Source organism: Apteryx mantelli, chromosome 3 (assembly GCF_036417845.1).
Source record: "Apteryx mantelli isolate bAptMan1 chromosome 3, bAptMan1.hap1, whole genome shotgun sequence".
NCBI classification, from domain to species: domain Eukaryota; kingdom Metazoa; phylum Chordata; class Aves; order Apterygiformes; family Apterygidae; genus Apteryx; species Apteryx mantelli.
The window spans coordinates 64,631,238-64,647,163 of record NC_089980.1 but is presented as its reverse complement, the minus strand read 5'-3'; the positions used below and the strand labels follow the sequence as shown (position 1 = coordinate 64,647,163).

At 35.8% G+C, this 15,926-nt stretch overlaps 1 protein-coding gene across 1 annotated transcript in view; it reads right to left on the bottom strand.

The window, feature by feature from the left end:
* ADGB (androglobin) overlaps positions 1–15,926 on the bottom strand; it is a 132,583-nt gene that overhangs the window by 81,363 nt on the left and 35,294 nt on the right. The window contains exons 8-12 of the mRNA XM_067294750.1: positions 14,511–14,722; positions 12,460–12,588; positions 6,654–6,748; positions 3,951–4,125; positions 3,027–3,117 (exon numbers count right to left, since the gene is read on the bottom strand). Coding sequence (XP_067150851.1) covers positions 3,027–3,117; positions 3,951–4,125; positions 6,654–6,748; positions 12,460–12,588; positions 14,511–14,722 — 702 coding nt within the window. The remainder of the gene's footprint in view (positions 1–3,026; positions 3,118–3,950; positions 4,126–6,653; positions 6,749–12,459; positions 12,589–14,510; positions 14,723–15,926) is intronic.

Sequence of the window (15,926 nt, the reverse complement as noted above, 5' to 3'; positions counted from 1 at the left end):
CTTTGTCTCTGACTTCAGTGGAGGCAGAAGTAAAAATAACTGACAGAAATATAAATTACTGTTTGCTTGTTAAACAAACTAGAAGAACTAGATCAAAACAATGTTGCACACATGCAAATTAGATGAAAATGTGTAATTGTTTTATTATAGCAATAAAGATCAGAGAAAAATGTAAGCATGTTTTATCTAGTCCTTTCTTAAAGACTGATACAATGAAAGATCAAGAGCTTCAGCAGTAATGCTGTCACAATTATCTTCCTTTTGAGTGCTTCAAAATATTTGATTAGAATAAAAGCAAGAGATTAAAAACAGTTTCAGTCCCAATTGTGAATCTAAGTCCCTTATGTTATTTATGCAGCTATATTACTTTAAGAAAATGTTAATTCTCACTATATATTTTTGTTTACTACCTGTTAATTAAATCACAAGACTAAACTAGCTGATTGTCATGGAAACTTGCACATTAAGTAAACAGTCCTTGAAAAAATGGGATAAGTGGACCATGAAGCAATCTATTAAATATGAAACCATAGTTATGTAAATATACAAATACTGCATTTTTATTATTATTCACTCATTATTTTAATAAATCTATGGGTATTGCTTAAAGCATTTTTGCGCATTCTTATGTAATCCTATGATTTGAAAACAAAAAAGTAAGTAATTTAATGTGTTTCTAACCAGTAAAATGCAACTTCATCAGCAAAGCTATGATATTCCCAGAATATTCCATAATATTCTGAGCTTATTTTTTCCATGGACAAATGCTGCTGTTCAAAAAAATCTAACTGGTTTATTATAAATCCTTCCAATTACTATGATCAAAATGGAGAGCCTGTCAGGTACATAATTTATTTAGATTACTTAGAGAGGTACTTATCAAAAGATGCATACATGTTAAAAACACACCCAGACACACCCCCAACAATATACAAACCAGACTCTGGTTCAAGAAAAGAAATATCCTCCAAAATAACATGAACCTTTTAATGCTCATTCAGTATATACTTCCATGCTTCCTCTGCTAGCAGTTCAGTCAGAATGAAAGAGAGGAGATAAGTAATTCTAGTGGTTTCCACTGAATATTTGCATTATTGGCTGAAGCCTGACAATAAACTCTTATGCAATGAGGCACAGGAAAAAAACCCAGGGACCTGATACACTTCATGGCAATCCTTCTTCTCTTGTCTGTGAGCAATGTATTGTGCTGAATATTGAATATTGACTAGAAGGGGTGTAAACACCAATTTCTGAAACTGCTTGCCTGAGACTCCCTCTTAAAAGACCCTGGTTTTCAATGGTTTATAAGACCACCAAATGGTCTTTAATATAGGGCATTTATGCAAAGCTGTGTTTTGAGCATGAGCTTATTCAGCTAAACTCTTTCAGGCTGCTTGTAACAACCATAATGAACTGACAGTAGACAGAGTTTTACTCATAAATCCATGAAAATTCAACTATCAACAGTATTAATGGTGTATTGTTCCATGCAATCAATGTGAAATCAATGAAAGTACTAACTAGCCATTCAATGATTCCCTCTTCAATCTAGTTAACTGACTGTCACAGTGTTATTTGCAAGAACTGAGCAAGACCAATAACTTGAGGCAAAACTTAAAAGATATCTAAGAATATTTCTATTTCTGGTTAAAGGACCTTTTGGATGTTCTACTCTTTGGGGCCACTGAGTAGAGAAACTGGCAAAATGTTTTAAAAACAAAATAAAATCTCTGAGTCAAGTGATAAACTTTTGGGATATAATTGCACTTTCATTTTCATTAAAGATACCTGATCCATTGCCTGGCTGGCACATCTAGTGCTAGAAAGCAGAAGTAAATTGGGATTACAATGTTTTTGCTTCATAAATAATTTCAAACAACAATTTTATGCTGAATTCTATGATTCTGCTCTACTTCAGGAAGAATAAAGATTCAGAGGTACAAAATTTTCATGCATTCATGACAATACTCTGTAGAAAAGGCAAATGCTAAGACATTCTTCTGTGACTACCAATCAGGTGAAATGTTTCCAGTTCACTGAGCAACATCAGCAAATAAATTTAGGTAGTACAGGTACACAGTGGTGCTTGCATGGCCATCCTGAGCAAAATGGCCTGGATACCAGCAGCTGTTAAGACAGGAATGTGAGTGTACACAGTGTCTGTGATCGAAATACACAAAACAGTCTGTGAGGGCACTTGCCCCAAATCAGACAGATTAAACAGAACCAGGGAATTACACAGAGACTATTGAAACAAAAGGATTCAGGTTGAAAAGAAGTATAAAAGAATAATAAAAACATGCAACAGGGGGGGCGAGACCCTGGAGCAGAAACAGCAACAGTCAAAACCTGGTCTGATGATACCAGAGGTTGCCCTGCCAGCCTGACAACCTCTGCCTAGGCCTGACAGAGCTGTTGGCTGTTGGACACCCTAAGGAGTGTGCATCCAGCCAGGGGACTGTCAGTGTAGGGTGCAACAAGAAGGGACCACCCCTCAGGTATGCTCAGTTCACCTCCTGGGTGCTTTCTCACTGTCGTGTGGATTAGCATATTGTAGGGAGCAGCTTATAAAGCTTAGAGCACCCCAACTCCAATGGAAGGTCTGTGCAAGTAAGGGAACCTGCAGTCCCAGAAGAGGGGGTGTGCTTGTAACCCACAATGTCAGAGGGTGCATATGACTGCATGTGTATGTGCGTGTGTGTGTGCATGTGTGTGTGCGCGTGTGATTAGAACTGGTTGTTGAAAGGTGTTCATAAGTTTGTAGGTGTTAAATAACATTTTATAAGTGTCTAGCATCATGGTTTATCTGTTGTATTGCTGATACTGATCCTAAACATACAGTTCACTGACTCCCAGTTAATTACGTGTCATCAATAAATCAATAGATTGCTTTGATCTTGATGTGCTTTAAAATACACCAACCAAGCAGTTTTTCCTGTGACACAGATAAAAATAAGCCACTGCATTTTTACAGTGTAATTGACTGACAGTATGATGTGAATTCTGAAACTACATTGAATACTTACGTGTCTGTTGGTATTTTGAGAATGTTGATTTTATAATTCAAAAATGGGCTAGCAATCTCAACATGTTCTTCAGGTTTCTTTATTACAGGCTCTGGAAAAAAGTAACTTATTAAAGATATATTCATATGAAATACTTACTACTACTTAACACTATAGTTTTCCCTGATAGATAATTTCCATTGGGCATATTCACCCTAAATAATTCCAAAAAGACTTCAGGAAAGAATCTCTAAGTATCATCTCATACACTTGAATGGAAGAGAACAATCTGGGGTGGCTTTAGATGAAGTATCATGAAAAAATAAGTGCTGAACACTGATCCTAAGCCTGCACAGTATTGAAACTGGGCTTAACCTATATGTAAAGATACCCAAGTTATCTTAGAACTATGGTAGCACATTCTGCCTTTTCTAATTTAATCTGTTTCTTATTCCAGTATATTTTGCTAGCATGTGTGTAAAGCTTTCATATCCATGCTACCTCATGTCACTCATGTAACTGTATTATACAGTGTAGACAAACCCTAAAACAAGTGTTTACTCCTAAAATTGTGAGTTGTTACAGCAGGACTAGTCACTATTTCAAATATTTAAAAGGTGTTTAGAAGCTTTCATGGTTCTGCATCAGAGAGCTCCTGCAGTGCTCTCATTATACCCCTTTCTAATTTTATCCAATAGAGAACTTTTTTAGAGACACAGTAAGACACTTCTCAAAGTATTTAAGAAATAATAGAACTGAGGGGAAGTATCACACAAAAATAGCCACCCCCCCAACCACCCCCCAAAAAAGAAGAAAAAGTAATCCCCCCAGACAATTCTACTGAAATTATGCTAAAAGATGATGATTGTAAGTATGACCCTGGGAATGTTTACAATGATTCAGGTGTAATTACAAAATTTATTCTGAAGGTTTGAGTAGACAAACCTTGAGGTTCAGATGTCACAATAGTTTCTTTTTTCTGACGGAAAAGCTTCCAGCGAGGAACCAGTGGTGGTTGCGGTGGTGCTACCAGAGGGCAGGACCTAGTTCTAGTAACCAGGACAGGATGGCTATGTAGGTGGGAAAGTCCATATTGCCTCAGCTTCTCTGAAGAATCAGCCTATGAAACATGGAAAGATAACCCAAACAAGGACAGCTCTTCTTTCTCATCACCCCTCTCTCAAAAACCAACAGCATGCGCACAGAAGCATCTAATGGTTTAGGATAATTAATGAAACAAGAACAGTTCACCTGACAATATAACCCCAAAACATTCTAAAAAAGATTGTCATTCAGCAGAAAATGTACAATGGAATACTTAGAAGTGTATACATGTATTTTACTTTTCGTAATAGATTTATCACTTCTTTCAACTTATTTATACAACCGTATGGTTTGAGGTCTTATAGACATACAAGTGAAGCACAGTGAATAAACAAGAGAAGAGTGACACCATTTTGTTTTAAATATAGATGTTCTAAAATACTTTTTCTGAAGAACAGCCCTTACATCATGCTGTCTTTAAAAAGTGGCAGAATTCTAAAAGCAACTGGTCTTTTTGATAGTCTGTGAAATCTTCATAATGTAGTATCACTTTGAACGACTACGTCATTAAAATTAAGCCTTTTATCTCCTGGCTAATTAGGAAAACATATTACAGACCCATATAACAGAGCCCTTAGCAGTGGGCTTAAGAGCAATTATAAGTGTGGACATTGAGTGGTGCTCTTCCCATTAAAATAATTATGGTCCAGTACTTAGGTATGTTATTTCTTCACTACTGAATGTTCTTTTCAAGATTTGTGTATCCTTACTTTTTATTTTAAAAATACACCTTCTGTTGCTTGCTAAATACATCACCCATTACTTATTTCTTTAACATGCTTATCAACAAGTCTCTGATCGTTCCTGCTCACTGTAAAATGTTCCTGAGACTATAGTTATAAATTCTGCAGAGAGGACTGTAGTTGTGATGATTGGAGTGATTTAAATGGAGAGGATCAAATTAAACATGTTTGTTAAGATCCAAAAGTGCTTTATAAGGTTCATTTGATCTCAGAATTTATATGGATAGGTCATAGGAGTAGTAACTAGTTACACACACATTCAAACATCTTAAAAATCTAAGTAAAACATCTGAGACTGGAAAGGATTCTGAAGAGGCCCAGGCTAGCTGCCATAAGGGAGATATTGTCAGATAGTTGCTGAGCAGGAGACACACTTGAATGACTCAGTTGATTTTTTTCATCTTATTTGAGCAAGCTTAAGATCATTAAATTCTAGCTACATACATACAAGAATATATGCACTAGGAAGCACAGTTACAATGGAAACTGCAAAAATCCTGGAGGGAAATTCTGACATGACTGCAGTCAAAGATAAAATTTCTACTGAGTCTAGGGAGCCACTCTTATCCTAAACAATTAATCTACTCCTCCAAACTTTAATTATTTCCATAATTAAATACTACACCAATTGGTGTAGTATTTCTCAGCCCCCCAAAAAGCTTGAAAAAAGGCTTTCTTAACTGAGGCCCAAAAGAAATACACTATACTTCTATATTTACCTTCTGTCAGCTTCTATTCTTCTATCAGTCTTTACCAAAATACTGTTTTAGACATATAGATTCATCTGCTTCATCCTATCTAGTCTGTCATGCCTCTTTTTCAAAAATCTCTGTGCCCTAATGGACTGAGGCCAAGTTTGAGATTCAGACTCAAGGCCTTACACAGCAGGAAAGATGTAAACCTTATGCCACTGCTTCCAAATTGCTTCTTGAAGACTATTACTGCATTATTAGCAAAGAGACAATATTGTCTAAGATCTTAAATTATATAGAATGAAATCACAGAGATCAAGCTGGTCTTTAAAATAACATAATATACACAGTGCAATTTTAAGGAAGAAAATAGTGCAAGAATTAATTGCAGTTAAGTATAAGACCTGCAAAACATTTTTGGAAATGTTCTTTTTTTATTCTAATGAAGCCTACCAGTTTCCTGAGAAGGCAGCTTAAATTTTAATGTTCTAATTATGTGAAATATGATTAAAAATGTAAAGAAATCAAATCTAATTAAGAATCTAATCAAGAAAGCCTGCTCTGATATTATAAATAGCTTTTTGTGGAGGGTGAGTGGCTAAGTTGAAATTTAAGCATTGTTTTTTATCCCAGATGCATGTACACTATTCTCCAGCTGCTTTCATCAGTTACAATACTAATGATATAAATGTACAAAAACATGCTATTTCTTATAGCACAACCAATCAGAAAGTATGTATCAGAGAAGCCCTGAACTGTAATCTGAAAAAAACCCTCGTAATTCATGTTTTTCAAGTAGCTCTTACAATAACTAGTCTTGCTTTTTTCATTCATAAATATCTCATGATGATGCATTTTTTCTCCTTAACCAGAGACTTTACCTCCTGGGCTCCAGCGGAAAGGGAAGTAATACTGAAGAATGACCAGGGTTATGGCAGGAAAATGCATGACCAGTATTTGGAAGAACTAAAATATAAATTTCACTGACAGTCATTATGTGGGGACTGTTTCACTGTGCTGTACTTTTTTACAATGTAGTTGTTACAAAAATAAACATCTTAATAATAAAATATAGAATATTTTCTTGTCTGGAGAGTACAGTATCTTACCATCTGGCCTAATGAAAAAATCTTCTCTTCAAACAAATGTAGTGGTATACAGCTAGCATACACTATCATTTGTGGCTGGGTTGACACTAAGGAATCTAGAGAGAAAACATTAATATCTCTTAAAACAAGACAAACATTAAATAAATTTTGTGGTACCTCACTCTAGCTTATTTTATTCAAAAGAGGAGCTTATTGTAAAGTACACAGAAGAGGAGCCATGGCTGGAAAAAACATAGCGTTTTAATCCTTGTCTATTTAAAGCATCAGAAACTTTTACATATTTAACTCTCTAACAGAGATGAATAACAGAAGCTACAGCTTAGAAATGCAACAGGTCAGAGGTAGCTTTGGTCATTGTTGTTTTATTTTTCTTCATATATTAAAAATACTAGATACTAGAATAAATAACACATCATCAAGACAGATGAAGTGAAAACATACTGATTGGCCAGTACTAGCTAAAGGCTTCTCAGCAGTGAAAGCAAAATTGGATTTTGCTAACAAAAGGATCAGAAGCCAGAGCTGTGGCCACTTCTGCCAAGGAAATGAAAGTGAAGACAAGGATCTTTGAGACAAAGAGTGCTTGAAAACCAGGGAGATGCTCTTACTGCTGTCAAGGAGATGGAAGAATGGAGGTAATGATGGCTGTTTCAGAAAGTGTGAGGGGGTGACCCCTTGGCTCTTCTCCCACACGCCAAGCCATAGGCAAGGCGGAGCGGCACAGCCATGTTCACTTTGCTACCCCTAGAAATCTGTTGCACTAGGCAACCATTCAATCCATGTGAAAGACCTACCCGTTGTTAATCCCTGAATGAAAAAAAGGAAATCAAGGGCTTTTTGGCTGACAGCCAATTCACTCACGCTTCAGGAAAATTAAAAGTCTAAAAAATATCATACTTGAAATATTGTATAGGTCTGTGGTCTGACCTAAAAAGCAGCTCAAAAAGAAAGGTATCTATTTCTCTATATTTTCATTTAACCATCTGAGAAAGCATGTGAAACAGAATTTCAGAACATAGGTTGTGACACCTGTCTTTCATTGGAACGTTCTGTTGTTGTTCCTTTCAGCTGCACTGCAAATGCAGCATCACTGTCTCCTAGTATTTCCTATGTTCAGTGAGTATTCAGCTGCAACTTGCTCTAAGAATAGGTAGCTGCATTGTATTTGTGAAACAGAATAAAACAATGCTGCTTGCATACAAAATTAAAAAAAGGGAAAGGAAAAGAAAAAGAAAAAATAGGCAAGTGCCTGGAAAATACAATTTATCAAATATTTTTAAAATCCATTTATTTAGAAGGTACGCAATATTTTTTTCTCAAAGCAGTAAAACATCTCTGTATATTAAATATTTTTCCAGAAATTCAACTTCTTAATCAAACATAAGCTGATGGTAAGTTAGAATTACTTCCCAGTAGGTTCTTAATATCTCTTTCTCTGTGCTTGTGATTTCCATGTTAACCACAGCTCTTGTGTTAACTACGGGTTTCAACTTACTCAAAAGCAAGAATATAATTTAGGTTTGATCTCAGTTCCCTGCTGACACGTCTGATCTGCTACAAATACAGCACTAATAGCTACGATGTACAACATGTTACAGAACAGTACATGCCACAAGCCATACTGATCTCATCTCATGTAAGATTTCTCAAATACAAGTATTTCATCAAACACCAGGTGGAACGTAAAGCTGTCATATTCAGTCCAGATGGGTTGTGAAATAAAATGTCTGCAGGGCACTGAAGAAATTATTAGAGCATGCAAATAATCTACCAGGTACATGGTATTCATTTTAATAATATTATTAGAATAGTAAAAAGATTTTGTGCATTACACCAGTGCCTTTTAAAGATAATACATTACTTGATCATTTTTCACTGTACCAAAACCGAGGAGGATGCATGCAAATTATTTATCACAAAGTGTACTGTTGATTAGTGTGAACTCAGTGTCTAGGGAATCTAGTTAAAACTGATAGCCTTGACAAAATTGTATTATTAGGTGAAAAATGTTATGACATATGGTACAACAAAACAGCTAGATTCAGCAAAGCCTATTATTTATATCCATCAGTGAGGATTTAAGAATTCTGCAGCAGGTTGTTAAAGATTTTTGGATCTTTGTAGCTGTCTAAGTTTCACACTTACTGTTCTGCAAATTCATTTACAGACTGAGTGAATACTACACAACCTGAAGAAACAATTCAGTCTCCAGAGAACTGAGAAAGTACCAGTGGAATTGATCTAGGTAAAATGCATAAACTGTATAAAACTGCAGGCAGTCAATTAAAAAGAAAGGCCAAGGATGAAAATTGTTATGTTTTGAATAAGTCTTAATGATCTAATTAAAAAAAAAAGGTTTGGAAGACTTGCAAAGCATTTTCTCACTGTAACATGAGGCTTCTCTTAAATATTTTTTGGCAAACAAGAGCTGATGTTGAGTTATAACTGCTTTTGCAAACTCTTCAGCCGGCCTTTAAGATCTTTCTCCTCAGGTGTGTTAGGTATGGATTAGCTCTGGCTAACAGAACATACTTTTTTGTCTTCAGAAAAATGACCTGTTTCAGGATTTACATAAATATTGCAGAACGACAATATGCATTTGAAAAAACATTCCAAAATATCAGATTCAAATCCCTACTTGTACATAAAAACTCTTTTTAACAGGGAAAAGGAAAATGGAAAGAACTTTATGGATATTTTCATAGGTATTTCCTATCTAATTTACTCTAACAGTTAACATTACAGATCTACTTGTATGACTTACAAATTTTTAATATAATTATATTCTCCAAACACTACTGTGATACTGAAAAGTGACATAGAAGTTATTATTATTATTCCTAACTACAAAAGTGGCATCAAGGCACAGTGAGACTTGGTAAAAATAAACAGCTGGTCTGTAGAAGAACAGACTCCCAAATTCTGGCTAATGCCCTCTTCACTAGAATAGTATTCTCCTTCCAGCAGCTCAGAAGTTATTAGGAAATAATTAGTCTAGAAGTGTATATGGGAAGTGGAGTGGTGGCTTATTATAGGAACAAGGGGCCTAAGTGGCACGTATCATCATATGTCCCTGTCATAAAAATGCTTTATTAGAATGAATGGACTCCCTAGATATGAAAGGAGAAATAGTTACCAGAAGAAAAGGCTGATGACTGATAAAGTACTGATTATGTGCTAAGAAGGACCTGTAGGAATGTAATAATTGCCTGCAAAAACTTCCAAGGGCCTGGCCAGCTGATAAGCCACAGGATCGAAGAGCCAGTTGCTCTCAAAAAGAGCCCTGACTGATCAGCTGAAGAGCCTGTTATTCTGCTGAATCCACAGAACAGGATGAACAGAGGAACAAGCAGGTGTAATGCATCAAGAATCCTACAACTCAGATCGGACTTAGAGGGTGCGGCAGGCATTGGTTTGAATGAGCAAAGGCTTTAGAACTGTATTTATACATTATAATCCCTACAAAATGAATGTCTATAATGGAACAATGTGCCCTTGTGGCCAAGAAGGCCAACGGTATCCTGGGTTGCATTAGGAAGAGCATTGCCAGCAGGTCAAGGGAGGTGATCCTCCCCCTCTACTCAGCCATGGTGAGGCCACAGCTGGAGTGCTGTGTCCAGTGCTGGGCTCCCCAGTATAAGAGAGACATGGAGCTACTGCAGGGAGTCCAGCAAAGGGCTCCTAAGATGATGAAGGGCCTGGAGCATCTCTCTTACGAGGAAATGTTGTGAGAGCTGGGCCTGTTCATCCTGGAGAAGAGAAGACTGAGGGGGGATCTTATCAATGTGTATAAATATCTGAAGGGAGGGTGTAGAGAGGATGGGGCCAGACTCTTCTCAGTGGTGCCCAATGACAGGATGCGAGGCAACAGGCACAAACTGAAACACAGGCAATTCTGTCTGAACGTAAGGAAAAACATTGTTACTGTGAGGGTGACTAAGCACTGGCACAGGCTGTCCAGAGAGGTTGTGGAGTCTCCATCTTTCGAGATATTTCATAGTTGTCTGCACACAGTCCTGTGCAACGTGCTGTAAGTGACCCTGCTTGAGCAGGGGGGTTGAACTAGATCTCCAGAGGTCCCTTCCAACCTCAACCTTTCTGTGATTCTGTGAAGTTTCCAAATACTTAGAAGCAACTGATGTGCCAGGATGACTTTGGCATACATTCTGAACATACAGTTGCGGTTGGCCTCTCAATTATTTCTCCAATTTGGCAACTATGAATGGCGTGACTGATTTTATACACACACACACACACACACACTGCATAAAATAAGTATAGAAACTAAATGATGTAATGAAAAACACAAAAGTTTTTGCCATTTTAAAAGTAAAATATACACTTCTCAAGAATAGTTAAATACCTCTTTAGAAGTAATTCACATTTATTACAGAAAGAAGAGGATAGCAATTTCTTTAAAGTCCTCATACTCAATATTGAGTGAAAGTAGAGTAAAAGCCTGCAGTAGCGCACTTTTATGGTGCTGGAAATGAGTACTTTTCAAGCCCCTAACAATAAAAAAAAAATTTGTTGCATTAAGTAAAGTGACTGTTACAAGAGTCCCAAGAACAATTCAGAAACTTTCTGCAATCAGTCTCTCGAGTCTGAATTTGAACCTAGCCCTAGTTTCAAAGTTTATGCACAAAAAAAGTTCTACTATCCTTGACCACTATTTGCATGCCATCTATCTCATAAAGCCTATAAGTTTTTCACTTGTGGCTACAAACATCCTCACAAGAAAAATGCCAAGTCAGTATTTTGTGAAATTACAATTCTCCTTCTTTCTTTGCCACCCCCTAATCCCATGTCTGCTCCCTGTCTCATTGCATCTGACTTTACAATCTCCAAGTTTAATTCTATTCCAATTCTTAGCAAGTCAGTACTGAGATATCTATCTCTGACTTTTTCAAACTCTTTTTTGGTTCTTTTTTTACACGCTTTGGTAATGTCTGAACAGAATCCCTTCTTTTCAATGTAGTCTTTTCAATATACATGTGTAACATCTCAGGGTTCAAAAGTTTTAGTAAAATTGAATCACACCTCTCTTAATCCCACTGACAGAGAGAAATAACTTAATTCAGCAAAACATTATCTTGCTAACTTTAATAAAGGTTATGGATATTCTATGTCTTTGGAACACCCGCATTTCATCTTCTGTTTATGAAATAGACCCAGGACGAAAGAGTTCTCTGATCACCAGACCTGAACTTGTCCTTCTACATAACCTCTTGGCACACCATTAACTGTCTTTAGGTAAACAAAATAAACTGTCTTTTATAAGGCAGAACAAAGACCAAAATGTCATGTGGTTCCACACTCTTTGATAATTCTTAATGCCCTTTCACTGATTTAGTAAAATTTCTAGAATTCATCACTTAACTTGGATCCTTCTGCTTCTCCTTTGCTTTCTTTTCCTCCTGACATACTTGAGTGTTCAGTCATGCTCTCTTTACACTCACGTGAAATGCCTCATTTTCTATTCCACAACTACTACAATTGAAACAGCTATGTTCCTTTAATAGATTTGAAAATTTAACCCCATTAGTATTATAAAAAGTAAGAAGTCAAATGAAGAAACCTTATAATATTTGCTAACGACAAACATCAATATTGGATTGATATAAATCAAATAATTTAAACCACCAATTTTAATCAGGATTTACATCAAAAAGCAGGAAACTGATTTAAATAAGTATATTTAAAACTCCCTGCAATTTAAATTAAAAAACTCAAATTAAAAACAAAATCCTTTTCTTTATATGCATCTCCTTGCTTGTATTTCTAGCTTTGAAAGCACAGGACTTACTCTCAGTTAATGCTTGAAGAGAGCTTTGGACATCTGCCAAGACTCGTGAGGACTGAAGCGATGACTTGTTTTTTTCTTTTTCTCCATCTCTGCTTTTCTTCTTTCCAATTTCTTTCTGCTCTGCTTTTTCTATCAAACAAAATAAGGATGACATATTTTTGTTTTTCAGATAAAAACTTTCAGTCATAGAGTCTCATACTGGGCAAATGGTATAATGACATTTTAGATAAATTAAAAAAAAATTCAGTGTTCTAGTTAGAAGCACTGAATACAATGAAGAGCTATGACATTCATTGAAAAAAGAAAAAGTGGGATTTTCTTAAGATGTAAATACAGATTTACTGAGAGAGGGCTAGGGATGCTCCAGTCCCACCTCTGAGTTACAGCACAACTCCTACTTTCCCACTATAAAGTTTGGAATTCCTGAATTCCTGGCAGAGTGTCAAATATTTTCTTCAAGTCCCTGATCCCATGCACCAGTAATTTCCAAAACAATCAGTCAAACAGGGTCATAGGCTCCCAATGGACTACTACTCAGCAATTGCTGTTTCAGGATATGGGGGCAATAGATATTTCAATAAAAGGTCAACAAAACCATTATAAATTTTCAAAGAAAAAAAAATCTTTATCGCTATTTTTTTCTCAGAAATTATTAAACTGTTCTGGGCAAACTTTTCCAAAACAAACATAGATAGCCAGCAAGGAAAATATCAGCCTAAAGGAGGAAAGTTAGCAAAGTTTTATGGGTCAGAAAACAAAGTCTTACATGGGAAGTATTGAGCAACATAGAAGAGGATTCTGTCAGGAATGCTTCTAACATCACATGGAAGAAAAAATCTTCCAGAATCAGAACCCTTTTTCCATCTGTGATACTTATTTTAAGACTATAGGAAAATGCACTTCTAATTTTTTAAAAAAACAGCACTCTCATAAAGGTTCAGAACACAGCTTTGTGGCCTCAGAGTTGAAGATTACAGGGCTTTACTGCAACTTAATACTTTCCTGATTCTTAGGTGTTTCAGGTACTAAAATAATTTATAAAGCTTAGGCAAGGATTTAATTTACAAAGCTGTATGGGAATAAATTACATCGCCCTGCTGGACAAATGATAGTGCTGTTCCTAGTGGCAGCACACCTGTGCATGTACATCCTAGCTCTGAAACAGCTTCTACACTGGTGGGCAGGTCTTAAGAAGATGGCAAGAATTCCTAAGCAAAGAGAATACACCCTCTGCCAGGTCTCTTGTAATATATTTATGCCACTTTTCACATTAGTACTTAGTCTCTGGGATTCAAAGTGGGGGGAAACAGTTTTTTCAAAATCTAGGAAGAAATACAATTTTTACTTTGTGATTTGTACTCTCCATTAACTTGAAAAGTGTTATGAAATTGCACCTATGCCTTCAAGTTAAAACAGCAGGTAACAAAAATCAGCCTTGAATCTAAACATTACAGAATAAGATACTGGGACAGATATGTTTATAAGTGTTAGTATTTTCATTTAAATGTAAATAAGATTTTGAAATAAGCTCTTGAAAAATATTAATACTTATACCTTGGTAGCATAAACAGAAGTTATTAAAACAATGTAGGTACACATTAAAATATAGTTGTATAGAACTCTCTGTAGGTAATCACTTTTTGTAACATCCATTATGATATGTATACTAAATTCTGTTTAGTCAGAGCAGTGTTGGCTCAGTTGCCTTTGAAAAAAATGTAACCCCTATGACTGTTATCCTTCTGCAATGAACCACTCTTTAGGGAAATGCCTCTGTCCCACAGAGCTGAACAAATCTCTGTCACGAAATAAAACTGAGTTTTCACAAAGTCAGAGTCTGGTACTGCTTCTAATGAGGTCTATAGTTAAAACAGAACTTCTTCTGAATTTACACCATCTCAACATGTTCAATGACATAAATGAGAGAAAACAACAAACCTACAGACTTGCATGTGGCATAATGAAGATAGATAGACAAATTTGTACCTGAAGATGATGTTTAGTTTACTTATGCTTGGCTTACAGAGATAACAATTCATACAGTTACAGACCTTTGCCAATTTTATCAGCCTTCTCTGCTTTCTCAGGTTTATCTGACTGCTTATTCCCAGGTGATATTTCATTTTTTAACTCAAAAGTTTTGGTCTCTTTGGGTTTTGTATGTGGCTGAGGAATATAAAGTTCTGGAGTTTTCCCATTTGGCAGCTTGAATTCTGGCACAATCTCTTTCAAAAAGCCCCAAACTTTATCCAAGTAACCATACCTTAAAAAACAAACACATGTAATCATTAATGATACTAGTATTTGCAATAAGATAAGAATGTGTGGTCTTCATTTGGAGAACATTATACCACCACTGACATTCCAACTCTTCGAAAAATGATTAGGTTATTCTAGTATATAAGCAACACTTACCTGATTTTGTATACTGGCAGAAACATAACATGGTTTGTTAAAAGAGGGGTCCCGAAGATAGAGATGTTGATTAGAGAAGCTAGTAGAAACATTCTTTCCTCAAGCCTTTTAGCAGACAAAATTATGGCACAATATTAGTACTGTTCAATCACTGGGGCAAATTTGTAGACCACTTTGCAACTGTATCATATAATAACTTGATCCTGGCTTTATACATTAAAAACTCTTCTCAAAGGTACTTTCAGACTAGGTTTTCCTAATTGTTTCAACACGTGTAGTTCCATGACTCTTCCACTGATTCCATGAGCTAAAACAGCTTTTTGATATGATGGTAGATGCCACGCTGTTTCTCCACAGAAAATCAGTGATTCCAGAAATAAACTGAAACTGAATGAATCATTCAGGACCATGAATAAGTTTCATGCAAACTAACTGCATGCTTATTTAAATAATTGGTTGTACAACAAGCTGAAGCCATCTTCATACTATTACAACAATAATTTTGTGGTATTCACATTTTCCCACTGCAAAAGTTAATAAATTTGCAATAAGTGCCAGATTCACGAATACTGGTTTTTTTGTTGTTGCAACTGTAAGAATGAACTGCATAAAGAACCTAATTTAGGTTACTTATACCTCCAAGCCCATGGGCTACAGGCAAACTGTAGGACACAGATATCTCAAAAACCTAAACTGCAAGCATAACAGGGGACAACAAATTATGACTGCTGAAATGAAGGACAAAACAGGGCATGACTGAACTTATTTTATACTGAAACACTATTATACCTAAACAATAATATGTAAACAAATTATACGTAAACCAAAACAACCGTACCTAAACAATTTATTCTTTTAAAATGTATTCATCAGAAGGTGAAAAAGTGCAATTAAAAAAAAAGTTTATATTTACAGCATAGATCCCAATCATTTATTAAATAAAAAGAATGTCAGGCTGGAAAATCAGAATATCTGTCCTTCTAGAAACATGAAATGGCCTTAAATACATAGGAAACAAGAAAAAAATATTATTACAGGTTGGAAATATTATT